Source organism: Artibeus jamaicensis, unplaced genomic scaffold, assembly GCF_021234435.1.
Source record: "Artibeus jamaicensis isolate MK-2021 breed Jamaican fruit bat unplaced genomic scaffold, CSHL_Jam_final contig_465, whole genome shotgun sequence".
Taxonomy (NCBI): Eukaryota; Metazoa; Chordata; class Mammalia; order Chiroptera; family Phyllostomidae; genus Artibeus; species Artibeus jamaicensis.
This window is the reverse complement of record NW_026521843.1, coordinates 10,279,548-10,307,235: the sequence shown is the minus strand read 5'-3', so window position 1 is coordinate 10,307,235 and position 27,688 is coordinate 10,279,548. Positions and strand designations below refer to the sequence as shown.

General features: G+C 40.1%; 1 protein-coding gene and 1 pseudogene across 6 annotated transcripts in view; both read right to left on the bottom strand.

Moving 5' to 3' along the window:
• TDRD15 (tudor domain containing 15) overlaps positions 1-27,688 on the bottom strand; it is a 395,033-nt gene that overhangs the window by 332,078 nt on the left and 35,267 nt on the right. For 4 of the 6 annotated variants that reach the window (XR_008391968.1, XR_005083421.2, XM_037151842.2 and 1 more), the window contains exons 1-3: positions 16,393-16,463; positions 10,495-10,551; positions 1,853-8,048 (exon numbers count right to left, since the gene is read on the bottom strand). Coding sequence is in view for 2 of the 6 variants with exons in the window: in XM_037151842.2 (XP_037007737.2) it covers positions 1,853-8,048; positions 10,495-10,515 (6,217 nt within the window). In the remaining 4 variants the exon portion in view is untranslated. Of the gene's footprint in view, positions 1-1,852; positions 8,049-10,494; positions 10,552-16,392; positions 25,888-26,532; positions 26,683-27,688 lie in introns of those variants that run through there. The other 2 variants (XR_008391969.1, XR_008391971.1) reach the window with 2 other exon arrangements.
• LOC119054032 (uncharacterized) lies at positions 19,543-19,665 on the bottom strand (annotated as a pseudogene).

Here is a 27,688-nt window from a genome sequence, read left to right as displayed (position 1 = left end):
AATTGGGGAAGCCAAAGAACTTGTACAACCCATGGACATGAACTAAGGTAGAGGAATGCTGGGGGGAGGCGGGGTGCAGGGCAGAGGGGAATAAAGGGGAGAAAAAATGGGACAACTGTAATAGCATAATCAATAAAACACACTAAAGAAAAGACAAGAAGAAAGGTAAGTACAGTACCATAAGGTATTTTTGAGAGAGAGACTAAACTCACATAACTTTTATTATAATATATCATTATAAATATTGTTTTTTTAAAAAAGAATTTTATGGGAAAAATATAAAGAAGGTATAAATACACACAAGGAATAATATGACATAAGAAGCACTAAAAATATGGACTAATAACCAAGCATTTATAGAAAACACTTCTTTGAAAAGCCTAACTACTTTTCAAAAGGCAATATAAATAATGAATAAAAGCAGACTTTGGAGCTGGAGACATCTGAGTTTAAAATCTCAGTTCCTTAGATGGGAAGTTTTATATCCCTGGGTGACCTACCTCATTTCTCTGGGCCTCGCACCAAATAGTGAGGCACTCTCCTGGCATAACACTTGCCTCCCCCTTTGGCTCCCGCATGCCCACTGCGGGAAGTGGGAGCAATCTGCCCGGTCCATTTAGAGGAAAAACGGTTGATGTTAGATTCGCCTCTTTCTCTGCCCTCCCTTTCTTTTTGGAGATAATTGACTTGATCTGTACGTTTGGAGTAGGCCCCTCACTGGAAGACAGTCTCTTTTGTGTCCATGTGGGTAAGTCTAGCAGTTTTTCATCGGTAACCGCATTTTCCCATGGAGATAAGCCACACTCATCAATGTTGCTTTTGGCTTTTTAAATAAATGTGATATTTTGCGCATCGGTTGCCTTTCTCCCATCTCTCACTAAAATGGTTTAGAATTCAGGCAGGGACCTGGGCCACTATTTATTAGTCTCCATCTGAACATTAGTTATCGACCTACTTTGTAGAGTCATGGTATGCTTTAAATGAGGTAACACATACAAACTCCGAGCACTGTACCTGGAACATAGTGAGCACTCTAACTTGACTTCGTTATTTCTAATGAAATAATAAAAGACTCAAAAATAAAAAGCATTTATAAAATCATTATAAAGTACCTAAATATCAATTCAAATGTAACATCCTTTCTAAAATGCATCAATAAAAAAGAGACCTCCACTTGTTGAAGAAACATAATAATCTGTTACTGGTTATATAAGGCACTGAAGTCAGAACAAATGTTCATTAGGCAGGGAACATCCTTCACAGCCTACAACTTCCCTGGGAACTGTTCCATACAGAAAATGAAGCACAACAAGCCTAGCAGGATCAGAAAATGCTACAGCACATAAAATAGTAAAATTTTAGTATTTTAGAATCAGCTTGATGTCTACACCTTTTAAGAAAAAAATGTGCTAGCCAGTTTATTCTGTAAACTTAACTGCATTAACAATGTGCCAAAAGCACACAAAATACCTAAATAAAGATATATTTCTTCTGACAAAAATATATGATAGAAAACTGATTTTTCAAAGTGAGCCTGGGAAGCTCACTAATCACAGCAGCAAATGTCTTAACTTGAGATCTGTGGACCATCAGTTTTGTCAAACCCCTGAAATTATTTGTAAAATGTACACATATGTAACATGAACATGCAGGTTACCACTCAAAAAAGGTAGAGCAAAGCATCATTGTATCCTTCAAGTGATCACTCCCAGCTTACTCATTTACTCAGGTTTCCTAATAAATTTTCTTGTGCATGATATGTTCAATTTAGATAATTTCTGTACTTAAACTTTTAAAGAATCAAAAACAGAATGTACAAAAAAGAATCTACTTTTTAAAAATGGCTACTTACCTTTTAACTGTTCTCCTGCTGTTTTTTCACTAGCATGCAGTGCCTTTATGGCTGTATTCAGGTCCATTGTGTTATTTTTCTGTATTTCTTCAACTGGTAGCTTTTCAAATAGGTTTTCAATGCAATTGGTGTTGTTCTTCAAACCACTAGGTCGTTCCCAGAATGAAGCTGCAGCTCGCTCATCAAACGTAAAGGCGCTTTGGGGATTATGTTTTTGGCTTTTCCTTAAGAGGTTCTTACAGACATCTTTCCTATTTACAGTTTTCTGCTTTCTGGGCTTCTGTTTCTTGGTGCGTGAATGATTGATACTTTCTCTTTTGTAACAACTGTGACCTAACAATGGGCAAATAGGCTTCCTCTGTAATTCGTATTGCATTTTAGTAGATCCAGTAGAAGTGATGTCAAGATGATCTGAATCTTCAGAATACATTGCAAGACCAGATGCAACTAAGATATCGGCCAGATTGTTTTTGTCACAAATGACATCTACTTTCAGTTTTGTTTCAAAACTATATTCCCTAAACTGAAAAACTAAGCCTGGTTTACTCAGGAAATCTAGGAAGCAATTTTTGGCTTCCTTATCCCAATGTTTCCCTTTAGCAGGTAAGATCCCATGTAAGACACAAGGATAACTCAGCCTTGGCAAATTCAGAAGTTCCTCGGGAACAACTTTAAGATTGTTTACATCTGAATAAGGTATGTAAACGGAAAATCCATAGTCAACCAGCACGATAAGTAAAGACTGATCAGAAACTTGAGAAATTTCTACTCTATTCCATTGATCTTCTAATTCACATCTGAACAAACAACTAGAACCAGAGAGTATGTGCTCTGGAGACACTGCTGGTAAGTTTTCTGGCAGATCAGAAAGCAATGTAAAAACAGACTTCATTGTGTCAAAGAACTCTTCCAGCTGAACACAGAAGTCTGACGGATCAGCAACAGCGGTGGCAATGCCAGAGTATCGCCTCCCGTTCTCGAGCTGCGCCCTGGTAAAGGATCTCATCGTGTGTGGCAACACTGGAGTCCTAGGTGTCACGTCAAAAATAATTTCTGAAGATCTAAGTTTGTTTTCTTCAACATGAACTGTATGGGAGTTTAAAAATTCCAAAAGTAACAGGCCATCTACCAAAACTTCCACTTCCCAGGCAGAGTCTACATGTTTCAGGAAGAGGATGTCTATTTCCAAATGAGCAAATAAATGCACAGTGGACTCAAATGGCATGTTCCTAAAATTTTCAGACCAAATCCATCTACAAGGCACAGCCTGTCTTGGAATATTTCTGATCTCATTTCTGAGCACCCTGATATTACCTGAAGGCACGATTTCATATCGACCACAATCCACTAAGAAAACAAGCACTTTCTCCTCAACACGCATTTCTTCTACTTTTGATCGATACCACTTCAAAGTGTTTTCAGATTTTGCCAAGCATTCTAAGCCTTTTTCAATATTTTCCATTGATGAAAGGGGTTTTTTTATTTCTTCAGCAATTGATTCTGTTAAATCTGATAATTTCTTTTTATTTTTAGATAACTTCACGTAAAATTCCCCACTTTCTGAAACATCAAGAATTTCAGCCTCTTCGAGTTGTCCAGGTCTTAAGTGCTCAAAAGGGATGGTAACCAGCTGTTGGTGAGATGGCTGAAGGAGCCCAGGACTTTCAGATCCACAGGGTCTTCCTTCCTTTATTTCATTCTCACTACCAGGGCTTACCTGCTTAGAAACCACCTGAGGCATTTGCAACGCTGTTTTCTGTAATTTTGAGCAGGCTGTCCATTTCAGTAGTTCATTAATGACACTTTTTTCATCACAAATTATATTTACTTCCCACTTCTGCTCATGCTTCTTCAGAAATTCACAGGAAACTGCTCTGTCACTTACTGTGGAAGCAAAGTAATCTACAGTTTTGCGGTCCCATATGTCACCAGGTTCATTCCACTTCACTCCGCTAAGGAAAGAATGGATTCCTAGCTGAGGAATAGTTAAGAATTCTCTCTTAAGTTCATAAACTTTAGATATGTTTACTACTTCGGTATTGCCATAGTCAATAAATTCCACTTCAAATAAATTTCCTAGCAAAATTTTCTTAATTACTGCTCTGTACAGGGCACTGTCAGCAGAATATTCTGCAATGACAAGATCTCCCACCCTATGTTGAACTGATTTTCTCTCATTCGCTATATCTGCTCTTCTTTCATTTAGAGCATCTGCAAGTCTGATGATTAAATTTTCATTCTCGGCAAGATGAATGTGGAAACTTGCTGGGTTACTGATATTAGAAACATAGCCTTTAACTTTGGCATTCAAGTAAATTTGGGGTTGAGGAAGGTCTTTCATCTGTGGTCTTGCAAGACTACACAGGTTCTGTGAAGTTACTTGGTGTAATTCTCTGATACAAGACTGTGATCCAGCCCTTGCTGATGCCTCACCCACAGTATTTTTATCAGTAGGTGCGGATCCAGGGACAATTTTTACACCTTTATTTTTAACTCTACTGTTCAAAGACTTCTTTACTTTGTTTTTAGACCCAGGTTCAATTTTATAACAAACTGATGGTTTCAAAAGCCTGGCATATATACTTTTGGAATTCATTAACTGATGTATTTTGCTTTCAGAATATGTTACTAGACAAGGTTTATTCATCACATCATGGTGATAGTTTTCTATTTTGCCTTTCAAAGAAACAGCAAGTCTCTTGTTCTCATTTATTTTATGACCCTTTTCCATACAGTGTCCTGGGTCACAATGTTTTTTTCCATATGCATGAAGCAGCATTTTAATTTTCTGATTTATATGTTGATACCCATCAAACAATTCTACACCAAGCTGGCCGTCTGACTCCCTGGACAGTACCACTGCCCTTAATGGTTTCCCCAAGAAATTATCTTCAAACCAACTACTGATTTCTGCTGGAATGTCTACATCTCTAAGGTCTGACAAAAAGCACTTAACAGCTTGCACAGGTATATACAGCAACTCTGGAAACTGATCGGAAATAGCCCTCAACATACTTCCTTCTGCTGACTGCTTATTTCCAAAGTCCACAAAATAAACTAGAAAGTCAGAAAATGAACCTGACTTCGGCACTGCTAAAGCTCTGTAAGACAGACCATCCTCTGCATATTTACATAAGCACAATCTCTTTTTGCTAGAATATTTTGGATAATTGTTGAGGCTGATCTCGGTGATTTTTGTTTCTATCATCTCTAGGTCTTTATTATTTCTACTAAGTTGGCAGTAAAACTTTTTGGGACTATATATATGGGAAATATACATTTCTTCCTCACTTCCAATTTTTATATTAAAGGAGGAATAACAGTAACTGTAAAGACTAACTGAAGATGGGAATGGCTTTAATAACGTACTATACTGGGCAGAGCCATGATTAATAAGAAATTCTTTTGCACTGGTAAGTGGAGACTGTAAATCCACCAAATTACATAAATGGTTTGAATGTAAAATAATCAAGGCACAGATGACACAAGTCAATAACCCTCTAGACCGAGAAATAAAATTCCCAAAGTCTCTGTATGCTTCCTCTGTCCAGCTTAGTAAGGTACAACTAGTGGGGTCAACCAAATGGTTAAGTCTACACCTGAAGGCTTGGCCTTCTAAAAAAAGAAAATGTGGGTTAATCGCACAAAGATCTTTAATTAAAACTCTTTCCTGATAACCATAATCAACCAATACCACATCGACTTCTTTATTTGATACTTGAGTCAAAACAGCAGCTCTGTACCACTTCCTGTCTTTGGAATACTTAGCAACACACGCGATCTGCCCAATCTGATAAGGGTCGGGATGAATGCTGTAGTAAGTCTGAATCTGTTCCATCAGTAATTTTAGGTCTTCTAACTTACACTGAAGCTGGCATGAAAAGTCACCTGGGCCACGGGAATAAGAACACTTAACTTCAAGGGCTGTTCCTGGTTTAAACATATATTCTTTATAAGGCCATGGTGACTCAGGATGTACAGACACGGTGGAAGGATTTTTGAAATTTGAGAGATTAACAGCTGGCGACTTTAACAAAGACAAATTACTTTCTTTTAGCTTATTTGAATAAGATTTTTTAGGTTTACATCCTTTAGGAAGGGCAGATAAGATCTTTTTAATATGAACTTTGTTTTTCGATTTTAAATTTATCATTGAACACTGATATATAGGTCGTGGATAACATTCTGGCTCTACTTCCCAATATTCTGCATATCCAGCTTGTACCATAAGAGAGACAACATCCATATTTTCTGAGGCTTCAATACTCTGGATATTTACAGTGTACTTGTCATCTTTTTTTCCTATAACTTGAAGCAAAATTTCTTTGTTCAAGATAATTTTTTTAAAATAATCAGTTGCTGCCTTCACCCAAATATCTTCAACAGGAAATATATGTGCAAGTGAACAGCACATGGCCAAGGCAGGCAACTCACAAAACTCTGGAAGCAGAGTTCTTGCATCAAAAGATGGTATGGAGTCAGTATTTCCATAATCCAAAAAATAAACATCGATCTTAGAACCATTAATTTCAGTGACAACAGCTCTGTAAAAACACCTGTCCTTGCTATATCGTGCACAACAAAATAAGCCAGGCTCTGGATTTCTTAGAATTAGTTCATCATTTTCATGTATATCATAGAATTTGTTTATGTTTTTCATTACATCTTGAAATTCATTCTGATGTTCATTGATGCGTACCCAGAAATTTGATGGGTTTAATACATATGCCACGGAAGCTATGTAGGCAGTGTCTATCTCCATTCCTATATTTTTAATAGGAAAATCTACTTTCAAAGTATTGTTTTTCTTTAAGGAGTGTATCAACCGTTCAGTATTTCCAATGAAACTCTCAACTGCAAAGCTGTTTACATCAAAAGCACAAGTGTCTCTCAACATATTAGGGATTTTTAAGTCAGACACTGGACAAAGTACTTGTGTGCCTAAAGTTTTCAGCGGACACTTAGAATTCATTGCAGGCTCTTGAGTTTGTAATGTTACATAATACACATGTTCATCCTTATTGAGCCAATCGATGTGTGCATATACTATTTGCCCTAACAAAGCTTGTTTAAATACCCTGAGTTGAAGTTTCCTTGAGTCCATATCTGGATTATGCAAATATGTCAGAGAACATGGAAATGAAAATAATGGCACTGAAATAAAGTCCTGTTTCAGTTTTTTTACATGAGTCGAGGGAATAGTCTCGCTGCTGCCGTAATCCATAAACCGAATCCTCACTTGATTATTGGGCAGGAGCTGCTGAAGGATGCCTCTGTGCCACCGCCCATCTCTCCGTCTGGCAACACAAAGTAGCCCAAAATTGTCACACGTGGGGCTGCTCTCCTGACTGGGAATGTCATAGTGCAAACTCATGCACACGGTCAAGTCTTCCAACTCTGGAATCCATTTAATTAACTGACAGTAAAATTTACGTGGGCTCAGTGCCGATGACACCTTTACACTTTCGATGCTACCTACTGACAAAGTTGGCTGCAAGTTATCCAGAACGTGTTGGATATCAAGTGAAGTGTCATTATTACTTAGTGATGATTCAGGGCTCTTATGTTGTAATAACTCAGGCATTTGTTGTGGAAGTTCTTTTGACATTTCAACAATAAGACAAAACGAATCCCCATCAATAAGTCTTCCTAATTTTAATTCAAGAACCTGGGATATAATTTTTGGCACTTCAAGAAGAATCATTTGAAGAGGAAACAAAGCTTGTATACAGCCTTTCACCTGCAGGCCTACTAGTGACTTGAAGTAATTCAAAGCCCTCGGAGACCACTTTTCTCCAACTGGTAGTATGTTCGCAAAAACACCAAATACTATCCGTGGTGGTAGTTCAAATAACTTGCCACACGCCGAGGCGACCTGCATACTACTGACTCTGAGTTCGTCTCCACGATCTATGAGGAGCACTGTGTAGAGTTCATTTTTCTTTTCCAAAACTCTTCCTCTCTGCCATTCTCCAGATGCTCTTTCTTCTACCAAACAAAATTCATTGATGTCCACATTTTTTTTTACTTTTGGAATATGCTGTATTTCCCTTTGCAGTATGTGGTAGTCAAATTCACTTTCAGTGTTACTTCTGCCTTGAAATCTCACCAGAATGTCCTTTGGACAAATTTCTATATGTGATATTGTCATATCCATATCTAAAAATGTTGGTAATGGAGATGAAGGATTCATGTTCTAAAAAGCAAATAATAAGTACTAATTAGGTTCTGGACAATTAGCTGTAAAAATTCAATGAGATTAGCCTTATATAAAATTGGTATGTAAACATAAACCTTAAAAATAATTCTATCCCTGTATTTATCAAACTGGACGTTAATAAAAATTACATGCACTGGACAAGATGATAGAGAGACAAACAAAATGCATTGGTTCATTGCCTTCCATATTTTCCTATTGAAATAACGAGAATACAAAAACAGGAAATATACATATACACACACATATATATAGTATGTGAGTGTGTGTGTGTGTGTGTGTGTGTGTGTGTGTGTGTATAATCGTAAAACAAAGAAGAATCATCTTTACTTTCCAGGAACTAACAAATTTCTACTGGATACTAGGCAGCTGTGGTATAAATAGAAGGAAGCCCAAAAAGCCCACTGAAGACCTCCTGCTCCTGTGAGAAAACTACTTTCCCTCATGCAGGGAAACAACCCGTAATTCAAAGAAGTGAGTGCCAGAAGCAAGGGCAGATGGAGAACCAATAGGGGCACTGTCTACACCCCCCACTCTGCGTGAATCAGTACTATTTGGACCCTGTCAGCAACACTATACAACTCCAGGATTCTTCTCTGATCGAGGGCAATAGGCGGAGTCCTGGACAGAAAAAAGGAAACCCAGGTCTTTCCGTGAAAGACCGTTGAGGCAGGTTAGGTACATCCAGGCCTTGTTGCTGGCATGGGTGGCCACAAAAAAGATGGAGGAAGGAGAGGAGAAGGAGAAGAATTCTTTAGCGCAGAGGCAAAGTTCCCTATAGTTCTGCTCACTTTCTCTACATTGTTAGAATTTTTTAAATGGCAAGGTGAACATTCAGAACTATAAATATTCCACAAACTCATCTGAGAACCAACATCTACTATAACAGGATATAGCTCCATTCATATTTGGATGTGAGTTAACAGCTGACAACTATCGATTTCTTTTTATGAGGATGAGAGAAACATGGAATCTAAAAAAAAATTAGGAAACCACTTAAAAAACCAAAGGAAATGCTCCCCTCAGGAATAAATGTGCCGACAGGAAACAGCAAAGACCTGTTTTTCAAAAGTCTAATTTCTGTTTTCAAAAAGGCCAAAAGAGAATAATGCATCTTTATATGGCTAAGTAGCTATTAAGGTGCCACACCTAAGATTAGGAAGAACTATATACACATGAGAAAGTTAAAACTGCATGGGAGCCCTGGCCAGGTAGCTCAGTTGGTTGGAGCATTGTCCCAGTGCATCAGGGTTGCAGGTTCAATCTCTGGTCAGAACACAGACAAGGAGCAACCAATGAATGCATAAATGAGTGGGACAACAAATCAGTGTGTGTGTGTGTGTGTGTGTGTGTGTGTGTGTGTCTCACTCAGATCAGTAAATAAAAAAGAAATTTTAACTGCACGGGAAGCTGCTTTTATTTTTAACACAAAATAAAGATACATGGGGTAGAAATACATTTTTGAGAGAATACACCAAAATTCAGGGGGGAAGAAAGAAAAGATGAAAGAGAAGCATGAAGAATAGGAATATAAAATCTTATCAAAGCATAAATGTTCTCTCAGAGATAAAAATAACAGAACAGACCTTTCTAATCAAAGACTTGAAATCCAAGTCCAAATGGAAATAGGCACAGGAAAGCCAGAGAAAGAGACAAGATTTAGGAACATCAGAGTTCTGGCTATGGTTTGCATTTCATCCTATTAATTAATGTTTTGTGCAATCAGCATGGTCTGATCTATACAGATTCCAGGCTATGCTTACTTCATCCTGGCATCCTTAGGAATAAAATCAATGGACAATACCCTGAAGATTTTGATTGGAATAAACCAAAACACTTCAGAACAAGACAGGCCTTCTTAAGCCACCATTACTTAAGGTGACAGGCCTTCACCCAATTTGTCTGTTTATAGACTATAATCCTTACATGAATGATGACCAGGTACTCTTAAGAAAGGATCCTGTGCTGGACTATACCAAGAAAATTCTTTTGGGCAGTCATCCAAAGAGTCATGTGACCATTTATTTACCTGAGTAAATGGGAAAAGGAAAAAGAGTTCATAAATCTTTCAGAACCACAACAGTCTTTAAGCACAAAAAGCAGATGTAGCCAGAAGGATTCCTTCATTAAGGTAGTCTATACCATGTTAAGCCAAAGAAAGCCCAAAGATCTAAGGAAGTTGCATAATCAGATTATTCAATCTACCAGAAGCCTTCTCCACACCTCTCTCCCTTAATATTCTTAAGGGAGAAATTTCTCATTTCTCATTTCTCTCCCTCCCCTCAAATACAAATGGCCTCAGGGGGTCTTTCACAGCAGAAGGGTGAAAAAAATCTGAGCCTGGTTTGTACATGCTGACTTAATGCTAGGAAGTTCCAGAACTAGACTGCTAACACGGTGCGTCCCAACCCCGGGGAGGACCAACCTGAGAAACACGAGGAAACATTCACAGTTGATGAGACCACTGGTGCATCTACTTTCCCTGCAGAAGAAATTACTTGGGTGAATCTCTGCACATTAATTGGCAACACCTAACAGTTTCTGCAGGCTGATTAGTAATCCTCTAGTCTTGCAGAAGATTATCTTACAAGGATATCTGAAGAAGTATGTGGATGAGCCTCTAAAAACTGACATATGAAAAGAAAATTTGTAGGTCCCATATAATGCTCACCAAAGAGTCTCACTACGGAAAAAATTCTTATTCAGGTACATGGATAACCTATTCCATGCATTTTTTTATTATTTTATTTTTTAAATTATTTTATTGGTTTTCAAGTACAGTTCTCTGTATTTACCCCCCATCACTGCCCCCGACCTCAGCCATCCTTACCTCCCTCCTCTGATTCCACCCACCTCCTTGGTTTTGTCCATGTGTCCTTTATAGTTGTTCCTGAAAATCCTGAACTCCTTTCCCCCCATTATCCCCTCCCACCTCCCCTCTAGTTACTGTCAGATTGTTCTTAATTTCAATGTCTCTGGTTATATTTTGCTTGATTATTTGTTTTGTTGATTAGGTTCCACTTAAAGGTAAGATCATATGGTGTTTGTCTTTCACCCCCTGGATTATTTCACTTAGCATAATGCTTTCCAGTTCCATCCATGCTTTCCCACTAAGATCAGGAATAAGACAAGGATGTCTGCTTTCACTACTCCTATTCAACATAGTAATGGAAGTCCTAGCCACAGCAATCAGACAAGAAAAGAAAAGCCATCCAATTGGAAAGAAGGAAGCAAAACTGTCATTGTTTACAGATGATGTGATAGTGTACATAGCAAATCCTATTAACTCCACCAAGAAACTACTCAATTTAGTAAGTGAATTTGGAAAACAGTAGGATACAAAGTCGATATTCAGAAATCAAAGGCATTTTTGTACACCAACAATGAAATATCAGAAACAGAAATCAGGAAAAAATCCCATTTGATACAGCAACAAGAAAAATAAAGTACCTAGGAATAAACCTAACCAAGGAGGTAAAAGACCTATACTCAGAAAACTACACAACACTGAAGAAAGAAATTAAGACACAAACAATTGGGAGCATGTACCATGTTCGTGGATTGGAAGAATTAACATCATCAAAATGTCCATAGTACCCAAAGAAATTTATAGATTCAATGCAATCTCTGTTAAAGTACCAATGACATATCTCACAGATACAGAACAAACATTTCAAAAATTTGTATGGAACCATAAATAACCCCTAACTAATAGCTGCAGCAATTTTGAGAAAGAACAAAGTAGGAAAGATCACAATACCTGATATAAAACAGTATTACAAGGCCACTGTAATCAAAACAGCCTCATACTGGCATAAGAACAGACACAAAGACCAATGGAACAGAACAGAGAGCCCAGAAATAAACGCAAGTCTCTACGGTCAATTAATATTTGACAAAGGGGGCAGAAGCATAAAATGGAGTAAAAATAGCCTCTTTAACAAATGGTGTTGAGCGACCTGGACAGCTACATGTAAAAAAATGAAAATTGATCACCAACCTACACCACAAACAAAAATATTCCATGGATTTCAATCAGTCTCCTTCACCTACCTCTCCAGTGCTTGCTCAATAAAACCATGAAGTCCTCAGTGTCATGGATAGAGTTCCTACCCTTGCATATCTGAAGATCAGACTTTAACAATTCAGAGAAAATTATTATATATTCAATATTTTTAAAGGTTTCATTACATAAGGTTAACTGATCTTCACATTAATATTTTCATTTTTCAAATTAAAAAAGTGAAGATAAAAGATATTTAGGACCTAGAGGCTACCAAAAACTATTAAAAAAAATTCTAAATCACAGGCAAAAAAATTAAGCTATATTGTATTTTGGGTTTGGGGTTTACTGCTCCCAGAAACAACTTGCTCCCTCACCTCCTTTGAACTTTTGTCAGAATGTTTCCTTGCAGGTGAAGGGTTTCCTGCCCACTTCATTTAAATCTACAAACTTCCCCAACTTAGGAGATTCTAGGTACCTCCTTAACCTTTCTTTCTCTAGCACAAAAAAAAAAAAGGTTTTACTAAATTATTGCTTCTCAAATACCTGGTCTCAGGACTCATACTCCTAAATATTAAGGATCCTATTGTGGACTGAAGTTTTGTGCCTTCCCCTAAATTCCTAGGTTGAAACTCTACCCCCCATATGAAGGTATTAAAAAGTGGGGCCTTTGGGAAGTAATTAGCAGCAGAAGAGGTCATGAGATAGAACATTCATGCATGTGATTAGTGCCCTTATAAGAGCCACAAGAGATCTTTATCTCTGTTCTCTGCCATATGAAGACACAGGAGTATACAGGCATCTATAGAATGCCTGGAAGCAGGCTCTCAGCAGACACAAGATCTGCCAGCACCTTGATCTTAGACTTCTCAGACTGCACAGCTGTGAGAAATAAACTTCTGTTGTGTATGGGCCATCCAGTTGAAGGTATTTTGCTATAGCAGCCCAAGCTAAGACAGACCTCAATGAGTCTTTGTTTATGTGGCTTCTAACCTGTCAACATTTACCGTATTTGAAATAAAAACAAACTTTTAAAACATTATTAATTTTTAAAATAAGCAGGAAATCCAGGATGCTCAGGGAGTCCCAAAAAAGTTGGACCCAAGAAGGAACACACCAAGGCACATCATCATTACATTAGCCAAGATTAAAATGAAGGAGAGAATCCTAGAAGCAGCAAGAGATAAGGGGACAGTCACCTACAAAGGAGTTCCCATCAGACTGTCAGCAGATTTCTCAAAAGAGACCTTACAGGTAAGAAGGGGCTCGAAAAAAGTACTCCAAGTCATGAAATCCAAAGACCTACAACCAAGATTGCTCTATCCAGCGAAGCTTTCATTTAGAATGGAAGGACAGATAAAGTGCTTCTCAGATAAGATCAAATTCAAGGAGTTCATCCTCACTAAGTCCTTATTATATGAAATGTTAAAGGGACTTACCTAAGAAAAAGAAGATAAAAATTTGAACAGTGAAAGGACAGCAAACTCACAATTAACAATCACACCTAAAATAAAAGCAAACTAAGAGGACAGCTAGATCAGGAGCAGAACCATAGAAATGGAGATCACATGGAGGGTTAGCAACAGGGGAGTGGGAGGAGGAGAAGGTGGGAGAAAGTATAGAAAATAAGTACCACAGACGGTAGGTAGAAAATAGACAGGGGGAGGGCAAGAGTAGTATGGGAAATATAGAATCTAAAGAACTTGAGACATGTGGACATAAACTAAAGGGGGAGGAATGGTGGGGGAGGGGTGTGCAGGGTGGAGAGGAATGAAGGGGGGGAAATAGAACAACTGTAATGGCATAATCAATAAAATATATTTAAAAATAAGCAGATTAAACATTAAATATTTTATGAAATTAATTTTATTTTTTTCTTTCTAATTTTATTTTTCAAAACCTCAATGTCTGATCAACAGAAACTTGCTCCATTCTTATGGCTGCTTCTGCGTTCAATGTGCTGCAGGAGGCTGTTTTGAGTAAAGTATGTGAATAAAATCTGGCCACGCACTGACACATACTGTATTTTTTTGACTATAAAACACTGTTCCCCCAAATTTGGGAGGAAAATGGGGTGCATCTTATAATCCAAATGTAGCCTACCTGGCTCGCAGGGGCAGCGGGGGCCAGTGGCCTATGTTATTTATGTTATTAAATATATTACCACATTTTTTGCTTCCAAATTTTTCCCTATTTTCCTCCTCTAAAACCTGGGTGCATCTTATGGTCCAGTGTATCTTACAGTCCAAAAAATTTGGTAGTTAGAGAAAAAAAGATTATTTTAATAGTTTTTCTTATAACATTATTATTTGATATTCACAAAAACGCAATGAGTGGTCATGTCTTTTTAACAAGTTATTTAAAAATGGAATATTAAACCATACAAATGAACTTCTGGCACTCTGTGACCTTGAAACCCCTTGGTCTACCTTGCATGTCAGCAGAATCTGAAAAGTGAATGACTTTAAACATTGCATTGGTTTGTATGTGGAAGCAGAGTTATGCAGAACTTCCATCTATTGGTGTGTTGCATCCCCAACACCTAAAATCGAATTAATATCACCACCAACCTCATCAGAAAGCTTGGGATCGGGGAAGCTGAGGTGTCGGGTCACCTCAAGCTTGCAGGCACAGGTGTCCCGACCTCCTAAGTCTGCCTTCGAAGCTTAAATTTTGTGTCACTGATCATCACTGTCAGCTGCTTTCTTTAAAGTGTCAAGCTTGCTACACTCACTTAAAACAAACAAAAAAAAAGTCTGCAAAATACCCAAATCTGAACAACCATATTGAAGTACAAACAGAACCACGTAATGCCTGCGTGCCCTAAAACGGAAACTGCTACGGCAGTGAAAAGGAACAGAGTATTGACACACACCGCAACATACAGGAATCTCAATTATTCCGAGGGAAAGAAAGCTGAGAATCGCATTCCACTGAGAGTGGGAAAAATGAAACGGAATAAGTATCACTAAGAGAGACACTTAAAATAAGAGTCAGAAGGCTACTAAGGAAGTGAGGCCTAGCCACACCCAGCGCCTCAGCTTTGTGAGCTGTTATTTTTAAGTTGCTCCACCTGTTGCTAAACTGGCTAAGGCTGATCCCAAAACATGCTGGAACCACTACTGCAAGGACACAGAGACTCCACCCCCTTCCTCCTCGGTTTCACCTCCCTCATTTGCATATTGAAACTAACCAATCCCTGTTAACACAGCCAGCAATCCTTCTTCATTTGCATGAAGGAATTGCATTTGCCGGTTTTTTGCCCTTAGAAATCCCTGCCTTTGCTTCCTCCACAGTGCCCTTTGAGTTGCTCTGAACCTGTGTCTCCCATGTTGCAACTCTTTTTGCTCAAATAAAATGCCTCTGCTCTTTATTATCACTTGAACCTCTTCTTTGGCTAACACTGAGCCTACAAAATCCTAGAAAATGCAAACTAACCTATAATTACAGAAAGCAGTTCCGTGCTGTGAGCTAGGGCCCAGAAGAAACCTTGGGGAGTAATGGTGATGTCTGTCTTGAGTACAGTGCCTTCCTGCATGTAGGCACGTGTTAAAAGTCACCAAATTCTACACTTAATGTGCAGACCGGTGCACTTCGATTATACTCTAAGGGAAGCCATAAAACACACACACATACACACCACACAATCCAAATGCTTATTAATGGTGGAACATCTGAATACATTATAGAGCTCTTTTATTCTTTTAATTACTAATAAAAAGCAGCTAGCTGAATCTATTGGCACCGGTTGGGCTGGGCAGGGTGGGAGTCACGCACCTGCAGCACGAGAAGGGTGCCTGTGAGGGGCGGGGGCGGGGCGTGTACCTGCGTGGGGCCAATAGACGCCCCAATGAAGGGTCAGTTAGGGGACGGTATTGGCAAAACTGACGCCGGATTAACGTGATCTTCTTCTTAGCTTACATGCTGCCCGGGCTTCTATTTCTGTTTTTAAATTCCAAACGGTACAAAGTTATTTCTGAAGGTGTACTGAAGTATTTCAACAACGAAGTGGCTCAGCAAAAACAAGGTCCTTCCGAAGAGCGCATCCGCACCCCGACTTCAGGCTTTTGGCTCTCCAGGCATAAAAAGAGGCCCCCGAGCCTACCCAGGGCAAACCCGCTCTGAACCCAGCGCCCCCACCCACCCGGGCTGAGCCGCAGAGGCCGTTAGGAGGCAGGGAGGCCGGCAGGAGCCAAGGGCATCCGGCCACAGGGGGCTGAGAGCTGGGGCCACTCTTCTGAGGCCAAAGGCACAGGGCTCAAGGGACCACAGGGAGGAACGGTAACGCCCGCTCCCTAAACAGCTACAGCTTGGACTTACATTGAGTTCCCAGCGTGGGTCAGCCTGCTCCTCCCAAAGCTCCAAGAAGGTGCCAGGGCCCAAGATGGCGGCAAACTTGAAGTTCCCGTCTCGCCCCCTGCAGGCCCCAGGGCGCATGCACAGAGCAAGCTCGCCACTGGTTGCACTTCTTCCCGCCCCACCCCCAACTCGCCGACCCGGTTAAGACCTGGGAGGTGAGGCTGCAGCATGGGGCCCAGGAAGGGCTGTGCCCCATCTGAGCTCCGAGCTCCAGATGGGCCATCTCACAGCCTTGTCTCAGGAAGAGGCTAAAGCCTCGGTCAGAGCCTTATTGGGGTGGGGGTAGGGGTGGGGGTAGGGGTGGGGGGGGCGTGCCTGGGCTAGAGTGTTGGAGAGGCTGTAGCTTGTATGTGGGCGTGGCACATCACGGTGGGGTCGCCCCATTTGTCTTGTTGGGCAAAGGTTGCAGAGCACGGATTGCCGCTGCCCGAGGTAGAAACCCTGGGGCCCCCAGCAAATTCACGGATTAGTGAAAGTGATGGCTATGTAGTGAACATCTGTGAGTCGGGATTTATGAATGTTATTGCATTTAATTCTGTTTCTCTATTTGGGAGAAATTTGAATGGAGTCTATGCGTTAGATAGTAGTAATTTATCATGCTCATTTCCTGAACCCAGCACGAATTTTGGCTTATTCAGGAGAAAGCCCCTGCTTGTAGAAAACAGACACCCAAGTGCTGGGGATGACTTGGCAGTCATCAGCACTTTACCCTCAAGTCACGGGGGGGGGGGGGCGAGTCCTTTCTACTCTTCTTGTACCTTTCCTGTGAATTTGAGATTTCCAGAGGTAAAGAAAAAAGTTAATTTATATGATTTCACATGTGGACTCTAGTGAATGAAATAATACGACAAACAAAATAGAAACACGGTCATGGGCATATGGAACAGACTGACAGCTGTCAGAGGGGAGAGGGAACTGGATGAAAGAAGGGGAAGGGATTAGCCAAAGAACATACATGCGTGACCCATAGACACATACAACAGGGTGGTGATGGCCAGAGGGAAGAGGGGGGCCTGGATGGACACTGGAGAATGGGGACATTTGTAATAGTGTCAACAATAAATAAAAATAAAGAAAAAATGCACAAGTCTCCTCAGTAAATGAGCTCTGAGCTCCATTTTTCCGTATTCTGTAGCAATTTATATTACTCGCTAATTGCATTTCCTCGAAAGAACAGAAACTCAGCTATAGAGTCACCTCGGCATGAGGACTTTGGAGCAGACACAATCTTTGACTTGCATGTAAATTCTTCCGAGCTCACAAGTCTAGTTGGGTTTTCTATTCCCTGCATGAATTTTGTCATTTTACTTTTCTATCAATTTATCTATTTCCCCTAGCTTTTTTAATTTATTGATATACAGTTTTAATAATACAAGCATATTATTTTTAAATTTGTGTGACCATTTCTTCCTTTACTCTGTATTTTTTCATGTCTTCTCACTTTTCTTCTCGACAAACCTTGTTCATCTCCTCAAATGGTTTTTCTTGTTCTGAATGTTTTCTACTTCATATTTCCTTATCTGCAGTCTTTTGTTTTTGAAATTTTCTTTGAGTTAGTTATATCACAGTACTTATTTTCAACTTCTTCTGTTGAGTATTTGCTGTTATTTTAACCTTTCTGTAAGTACTGCTTTAGTTGTATTCTTTGTTTTTATGGCACCATTATTTTCAGTTTTAAGTCTTTCTCATTCCTATACAGATTTGTTTGTAGTCAATGGCTCAAAGATAATGTTTTAATTTCTAGACCTATGGAAATATATTGTGAGCTTTTTAACACTCATTTAGAGCTGACTTTCATTAATTGCATTATGATTAGAAAATGTGGTCTGTCTTACACCAATTACTTAGAATTTCTTGAGACTGCTTCATGGCTCAGTGTCCAGCCATTTTTTTAAATACATAGCCATTAAATCAAACCGCTCATTGTGTCCAAGTGTTCTGCATGCTTACTGACATTTTCATCGGCTGTATCAGTTACAGAAAGTGATTTTGGTCAGCTTCTTGTAAGCCTGCCAGTTTTTTCCTTATATATTTTGAATGTAAGTTATAAAATACATAAAGATTTCAAACTTCTGTCTGATGGATTTGCCATTTTATCAATTTATCATGACCTGCTTCCTGTCCAGAAAAATTTTCCCTTCAAGTCTTATTTTGCCTGGTATTGATTTTAACCACACCAACTTTCATGAAGCTGGTATTTGCCTTGGTTTATCATTTTCTATCATTTTGCCTCTAACCTTCTGTGTCCTTACATTTAGATTGAAGAAGCCAGTCAAGTCCTCAATTTATCAATTCATCATTGGAGATATGAGAGCATTAAGGATATGAGAACAAAAAAAAAAGTACCATTGAACTACCAACTTATATTTTCTCCTAGCAACCCAGACTGTTTCCCTTACTTATCACAGTGTGCAAATACATGTCTTTCTGTGACTATTTGGTGTCTGTCTCTCCTACTACATCGAATTTCGTAGAAACAACACTGAGCATCTTGCTTTTCCTTAGTGAGTCTTAAATGAAAGTTCGAAGGAGCAGATGCACGACTGTGCTGGTGGCCTTGGCAGCCCTGGGAGTGGATGGGAATACGGGGAACAGGTGAGCAGAGCAGAGGATGGAACTCTGCAGATCAGCAGTGGGTTAACAACTTCCTGTAGAGCAGCAGCTGTGGCATCTGTCCTTGCAACTCTTCCCTCCTTGGTCCCTACTAGGGAGCACAGTGTTTTGCACACGGGAACAATACAAAAGTAAAATGAACATTATGCTAAGTGAAATAAGCCAGTCGGAGAAAAACAAACACCACACGATTTCACTCACGTGTGGAATCTAATGAACAAACTGCACTAACAAGCAAAATATGGACAGACTGACAGAGCAGGATGACAGGGAAGGACTCATGGACACAGTCTAGTGTGGTGACTGAAGGGAAGGGAGCGTTGAAGGGGGTATAAAATGGGGTTTAATTGCAATGGGAAAAAATTAAGTAAAATTAACCCTGCTTCGCCCAACCAATCTAAGATCCAGAGTACGTAATTACTATTAAGAATTTTCTTTTCAGTGAAACTGTTACCATAGAAGACAGACATGGGGCAGACCTCTTCATCTCTTTTTTCCCTGTGTCTGTCACACACTGCCCACTTTCTGCTTTGCTAAGAAAGAGGTGTTTAACTGTGCAACAATTCCTTTCCCACAGAGGAATGCCACCATCAGAACAGCCGCAGACCAGTAGCTGTGGAAAGAGCTCAATTTCTTGGTGCCCCGTTGCTTTCCCCATCTTGTGGGAGAAAAAGATATTATTCAATAAACACATAAAATACAGTCATCTCCATTGTCCCTTCAAGGAAGCTGCATAAGGACCCCTCCTCGGAATCCTCCATTTTAACATCAATTTCTCAAGTTCTCATTCAGTTTAATAAATCCTTTCTCATTGCATAATGCATGTCATGCCATGTGCGATGTATTTATGGGTAAGAATATTTTTCCTCTAGTTGCCATATCCCCCAGCAGCCTGAAGTCATGTCCATTGTTTTCTGCATTTCTGCCACTCACTGCCCAGAATTGGCAATAAATACATTAACATTCATGCCTTGTTCAGTTGTTTTCAATCGGACTGTTTTGTCTCATCGGGTGTTTAGGTGCCACGAGGAGGCAGCACAAACCTAGCGATGCTCTCACTCCACATGCCTGTGTTTGCACAGTCACTCCGCCACTCCCCAAGCGAAGATGTCTTTTCCACTTGGATGCAATTAAACCTCACCTTTTTTTTTTCAAATTAATACTCAGTGTTAATGAGGAAGTGAGGGATAAGAACTGCCACCTACCTGTGGCAGAAATGTTCACCGGGACAACCTAAAGCTGCGTGTCTGAAGCCTTAAAAGCCTTGTTTATCTTCTCCTCTGGCATTCCCCTCTCCCGCGGCCACTCCCCCACTCCCAGTCATTCCCATTAAGGAAATTATTGTGGCTGTCGGCAAAGATCTTGGAATAGGGCTATTTAGTACAGCATTTTTATAACAACATAAACTAGAAATAATGTAAATGTCCAACAATAAGGGACTCAGATCATATCATGGGTGACTGTGTGGCTGTTATCAGCGATGTCGAAACAAAGGGCTGAGTTAAGTACCAAACAGCCATCACTGAGGGTCACATCACTGATGATGAAGGGGAAGAGCTGCTAACCGTAGCAGTGTCTAACAATGTCAAGGTGGATAAAATGTAAAATGTATTTAAAGTATGGCAATCAGTAGTCAAAGAGATATATGTCAGCATCTGGCAAGTATGTGACAGATACAATTGTTAGTAATGTGGATACACATCGACCTTGGCCTCATAGCACTACCTTAAATCTCACAGTGATTTAAGCATGTTTATCCACCATTATCAAGGATTGAGTAGTTCCGTGTAACTAACTTTCTAGATTTCTGAATTTTATTTCTTTAGGAGCCAAATCTTTATTTAAAGTAGTTTTAGATAGAAGTTCCATGAAATGTATTGTGTTTTCATGTATTTCCTGCCTTCCTAAGTGGTTGGACTTTTTTATTAGATAATTCATGGTTTCATTGTGAATTCCCATCTCAGTTCAGTGGAGGCCAAGGAGGGGACTCACCTCTAATACCAAATGGACCCAGCGAGGTAAAATGTTAGAGTTCTTGTGTCTGCTTTTTATTGTTCCGCTATTGTCACAATACAAAGTACCATGTCCGCATCTAGCTACCGTCTCTACCTTTAGGAAACACTATTCCATGACTCTCTCAAGCTCTTAAATATCTTACTGGTTATGCCAAGAATGCAAAGCCCTAACCACTTCTTATCTGGGACATTTCTCAAGGTTCCTCTCTGCAAACACAACCTTGAAAGATTCAGGAACCTCTGCTCCCAGACCAAGGCTGCTGGAAAGAGGGCGCTTTTCCAGACCCAGCGTTCCTCTCCTGTATCCTGACCCACTGTGTGTGCAGTACAGACGGGACCACCTGCATCACCCTGTGGAACCAGTCAATGCAAACATGATGATACTCAAGCTACCGTTTTTGCTGTGAGCATTAGCTTTTAGTCTGGCTCAGGGAGTCTCGGGTCTTCTGTAAGCATCCGTGACACTGTGGCAAACTTACTTGTTAGCTTGTATTGGGTGAAATCTCAGACCTTTCTAGGTTCTTGAAATCTACTTTCCAATTTGTTATTTTACTTATACTTTTAGCAAACATGTAAAAATTATGGATGCAACTGGTAAGGTCCTGGGGAATATAAGATTAACAGTAGTTGCAAGCTCTATTCAAAATCTCTGCATAGTGAGGAATACAGACAGCAAAACAGATCTTTGTAACAAAATGTAATCAATATTAAAGGCATATCTAGGTTTTCTATACACTTAAGCCCAGTAATAGTCCATCATCAGGCCAACCAGAGTAAGAAGCCTTCCTAATACCTGAAACATCAAATAGAATCTTCAGGAAGTAGTGGGAATTAATTTATCCTAGACTAAAGGCTACTCTGGGCTGACCTGAGAAAGCTTTAAAATAAACCTGGAAAATATCTAATTCACTTCAAGTAACTTAACTGCAAAATAATGCCCAAAGATATTTAAAGAAATAAAACAAAATCCAGCAGCCATTGATGACCAGAATCCAATAAAAATCAGTTATGCCAGAAGGCAAAAAATAATAATAATAATACAACCCATACCCACAGAGAAAAAAATCAACCAATAAAAAACAAGCTCAGAAATGACAGAGATGATAAAATTAACAGACAAGGATGTTAGAACAGCTACTAAAAATCAACTCCACATTTTAAGAAGACATGCACTGTGAATATGAGGAAAGAAATAGACAACATATATGAGACTCAGACTGAACTGCTAGAGATTAAAAAACACAATGTGTGTATCTGAAAACATATCCACACAAAAACCTGCACATAGATGTTTGTAGCAGCTTTATTCATAATTGCCAAGAAGTTGAAGCAACCAAGATCTCCTTTGGTGGGTGAATGGGCAAATAAACTATGTCTAGACGGAATCTTATTCAATGATTAAAAAAAACAACCTACCAAGTCATGAAAAGACACCGAAGAAACTCAAGTGCATATTACTAAGTGAAAGAAGCCACATGGAAAGAACACCTACTATATGATTCCAACTATATGACATTCTGGAAAAGTCAAAATTATGAAGACAGTCAAAAGAGCAGAGGCGTAGACACACAGGTCCATGGAACAGAATAGTCTCTTTGACAGTGGAATACTATTCAGCCCTGAAAAGAAACAAACTGTTGGTAGGTGTAACCACAGAGATATATCTCAGCAGGCCTGTGCTAACTGAAAGTAAGCACACACAAAATACTACCTACTGTTTATCTAAATTTATATGAAATTTTAGAAAAAGCAGAGCTATAATAACAGAGCTTAATATGGAGAGTAGTGGCCAGGGCTTACAGACAGGAGGGAAGGGATTGACTGCAAAACGGTAAGAGGGAACTTTTTGGGTGAATGGAAATATTTTACATTTTTATTGTGGTTTTACATCTGTTGGTGGTTTTACCACTGTATCCATTTGTCAGTGTATTATTGGATTTAAATGTATTATTGGATTATATACTTAAAATTGGTGAATTTTATTATATGTGCATTATGCCTCAATGAAACTGACAAAAAGTAAAAATAAAACCTTTTAAACATTCAAAATTATACAGAACAAGATTAATGAAAGAGAAAAAACAATATATCCATATCTCAAAAAAAAAAAAACTTTCAGAGACCTCTTGCAGGATTGATCAAGAAAGAGAAGGAAAGGCACATAAAAATATTTTTGGAAAAGGGGCTCTGAACTGCAGATGAGACTGAACGACTGGACTCCTGTCCAACAATGACAGTGAATGAAGTGAATCTGCATATACTCAGAGCCATGAACAGCTCTTTTGAGATATAGTTCACATGTCATACAATTCATCCAATTAAAGTGTCTAACTCAGTGGTGTTCAGCGTACCCACGGAATTGGGCAGCCACCACCAGAATATGATTTTGGAATGTTTTTATAGCAAAGAGAAACTCTGCACCCTGTGACCACCACCTCCCACTGTCCTGATTTCGCCCCAGGCCCCGGCAACCACGGCTCTGCTTTCTGTCTCTATCGATTTGCCTCGTATAGACATACCTACAAATGGGATCACACAATATGTGCTCCTGGGTGACTGGCTTCTTTAATTTTTTAAGATTTATATTAATATTGTTGATGTTAATATATTAAAGTCTCACTACGTTCATGACTCATCTGTTGAGACATATATGGTAGAGCCCCTGTTGCTCCTTGGCTACAAATCTGGACAGCATATGTTGCCGAAAACTGTAGGCAGTTATAACGCACTGCTATTCGTGTATCTAGATATAGCTAAACATAGAAAGGATACAGCACAAATACAGCATTAAAACTTTTTTTTAAATGGTACACCTGCATACAGCACTTCCCATAAGCGGAGCTTGCAAAACTGGAAGTTGCTCTGGTTGGGTCAGTTGAGTGCTGAGTGGACAGAAAGACCTGGGGCGTCCCTGACCCCTGCTGGAGACTCTGTAAACGCTGAACTGGCTTCCTACTGATAGGGTCACGAATGGAATCTCAGAGCTGTTTATGCTGCTCCATGAACAGGGATGCGGGCCGGATGGATCGGAAACGCCAGGGAGAAACCGGGTGGCTTAGGTGCCGATCACCACCATAGTTACGGTCTGGGGGAGTGGGAGTTGGTCTGAGGACCAGTGGGAATAAGAAATCAAGAGGGAGCGGTAAAGGAACCTAGGGGGCGTCACGGCGACGTGGGTTGGGCTATCACGTGTTGGAGCAGCGAGCAGATTAGGAAAACCTTGCGGCATTCATTTTATTAAAGGAGGGTGCTGGATATGGAGAGAATGTAGAAGCGAGGACTCGATGTTTTGACTCCGGAACTTTGTTTTCGATTCCACTGACCCCGTCCGGCACAAAGGTCTCGTTCTGGCATGGAACGGATGGAAGAAATAAAACTGATCAGTGTTTTACCTCATTAGTTACCTGAAAATATTTCCAACGTGCAAGGACAGGCTGGCTCCACACCACCTCAGAAACCGTTTATTAATATTACCCTAATATTTATCATGGTAGTTCCTGTGGACCTGCATCTTTGTACAAGGTCTTAGGCTCTCGACAAAGAACGCACAGCAGTGTTCTCTGACGACCACAGGCTCAATCTGGGAGGGCCGGAGCACCCTCAGCATGTGTAGCGTTGGGAGGTCAAGGTCCTCCTCTGTGCTGAGCCAGGTCAAGGCTGACTGATCAGGTGGTAACCTGTGCACTAGACACTGAGGTGCTGGGAGTGAGAGGGACTCCAGGGCTCAGCCCTGCAAAGACTGCTCCCATCAGAGAAAAATGAACTCCTGAACCAAAAATACTTCCATTCTTACAGGAAACTCAGCTCCATTATAATCTTATGGGACCACCACGACATATGCAGTCCACAGATGTATGCACAGGGTGGTCTCCATGACTTTAGACATCCAAAAACGTTGATAGTGCCAAGGTTGAGAACCTGTTCTAAAGCAATGATGTCCAAACCTGGATAGCTTTTTATCAAAAAAAAAAAAAAGAATCACCTGTCCAGCCCTGGCTCAGTTGGTTGGAGCATCGTTTCATACACCAAAAGGTTGTGGGTTTGATTCTTGGTCTAAGCACAAACCTAGGTTGCAGATACGATCCCCAGACCAGGTGCATATTGTCCCTGGTCTGAGAGCCTATGAGAGGCAATCTCTCCCTTGTACATCAATGTCCTTCGATGAGGATTAAATTTTTTTTAAAATAAAGAATCACCTGCCCCGCTTTTTAAAAGAATATCTAAATGCCTGAGTCCTACTTCAGAGATCCTGAGTTAGGAAGTATGAAGAGAATCCAGGCATCGGTGTTGTTCAGAAGCATTCCAAGTGATTTTTATGCTACACCAGATTTAACAACTGTGAAAGCAGACTGACTCTCAGCTCCTAATTCAGAAGAAAATCGGCTGGTAAACATTAGCAGTATTCCCAGAATAGATTAATGGCTCCAAGGTGCTCCCTCTTCTGTTTATTTTCCCCAAATACCTATTTCTCAATTAATGGGGTCATTAAGCACTTAAGACATGCATTAATTTCCAGCCTCTCTTTTTTTTTACTCCTTTCATTCTGTATAAATCCAGTTTGCAAATGATTATAACTTGTTAAGCATTACACATATTACACACTTTCTGTTTACACACAGAACAAATGACCTGCAGAATGTTTGGCAGCTGCCTTTGTTCACCGGTGTTCACTGGGAATAGCTGAGCAAACAGGTGCACGGGTCCTGTAAGCGAGCGGTGTGGCAGGTCAGATCATCAGCTACTCTTTGCTCCCAGCTAACTTAACACACGGAAGTTGAATTCGTTTTAAGTGGTTGAAGTTGCACACTTTAAGGTCAGTATAATTCTGCTGAATTTAGAAAAGTGTACGAATGAATGAATTTTAAATTTATGACACTTTTCTTTCCCCTTTTCATTACTCTAATAAATTGCAAAAACAACACAGCCCTTGCTCTTCAGCAACTTAAAAATAGTAAAATGTAGCCATTGGAATAAGACATACACATGAGGAACTGCAGGAAAAGGTCTTATATATTCTCGGAGGATACACATTTGACATTGATAGCTCTGCCTTGGCTCAAGCCTACCTCAGGCTAGATCCCCCACATTAGAAGCTGGAGATACCCCTCTACTCCTGGAATTCTGTTTCCTGGAGACTAGTCAGTCAGTTAACAATTATTCACTGTGTGCATATTGTGTCGAAAGCATGAAAACAGGCAATAATGATTCAGAGCGATCAGTACTAAGACAGGGAAGGACATGATCTGATTAATCACTGTCTGGAGTTTTATCTCACTGAACCTTCCTCTCTAAGCATTGAGAGTTCTCTGACATCATTTACAAGGCCAAGATTACAGGGCACTAACTCACCCTTAGCAATAATTCAATCCTGGCGTTGAATTTAACATCGGCTACTTAGTAATATGTTGTAATCACCTAGTGGATCGCTGGTGGTTAAGTCTAATCGGTAAGGAATTACAACGAGAGCACTGACCTGATCTTCGGTCTGGTCGTACCTCCGAGGAAGCTTCGTGATAGAAGTAGGTGTGGACTCTGGTCTTGAAATCTAGCAGCTCTGTCCGCTGTGAGATTACTCAGGAATGTGTTCACTATTCAGGGTGCAACAAAGTAAGGTTACAGTCTTCTGTATGAAAAATAATACCACAGTTAACAAACAATAATACAAGAACAAACCTACTTTGCCCGCACCTAACCACATTAATAAATCTAACAAGAAAATCTGCATGATGGCATCAACTGGTGCCTAATATTTATTTCTGAACTGGAAGTGGCTTTGGACAATGTTATTACATCTCAAAAGAATCTCTCCATTTGGCTAACGCCACCCACATTTTCAAGATAATTGAAAGGACTCTGGGTTGTGTCCAAAGGCAGGCTGAAAATCCTTGGGCCCGTCCTCAACAACACATCGCCCCACTGCCGGAGACCTGTGACGGGACAGTGAGTGAGAGCACACAGCCAGCGATGGAAAGGGCCCGTTCTTATCACCCCTGAGCCCCTCGGACCTCTCCAGAGGAAGAACCGGCATGTGGACACGGTCAGTGAGGAAAGATAAAAGGAGGATTCCAACATCCAGTCGAACTTTGTGATGAGTCAGGCTGGTCAGACCCTGTTCTGGAGGGAAGTGCTAAGCCACTTACTCTTAGGGCCTTGAACTCTCTCAGTAGCCCCCAGCTATAGCTGGGGGCTATTTTTTTAGCTCATTCAACTCAGATAACTTTAAAGGAAGTGAATATGTTTGTAGGGTTTTAGTTATAAAGCAAGACTTGATACTAAAAGCAATCGTCGGGTTGTGCTGCTTAGGCAAGTGCTATTTGGGGGAACCCCTGAAGCTGCACAGAAGATGGGGAAGGGAGAACTGCAAGGAACAGGGAGGTCAAACTTTGTATAATGTAAGCCCCCCCCCAAAATTATCTAAGGCCATTATGCTCACATCTTCCAGGACAAATAATGTTGCATGAAGTTATACAGCTTGTCTGGGTGGTCAGACAGAGATCTATTAAGAATCATGGAATGACAAGTAAAGGCTCAGTGTGGAAGACAGGAAAGAACTCACTTTTTGAGGGAAAAATGTGTAGGGAGGAATACTAATTCAGTGACTCATTCAGGAGACAGGCAGAGGACCACAG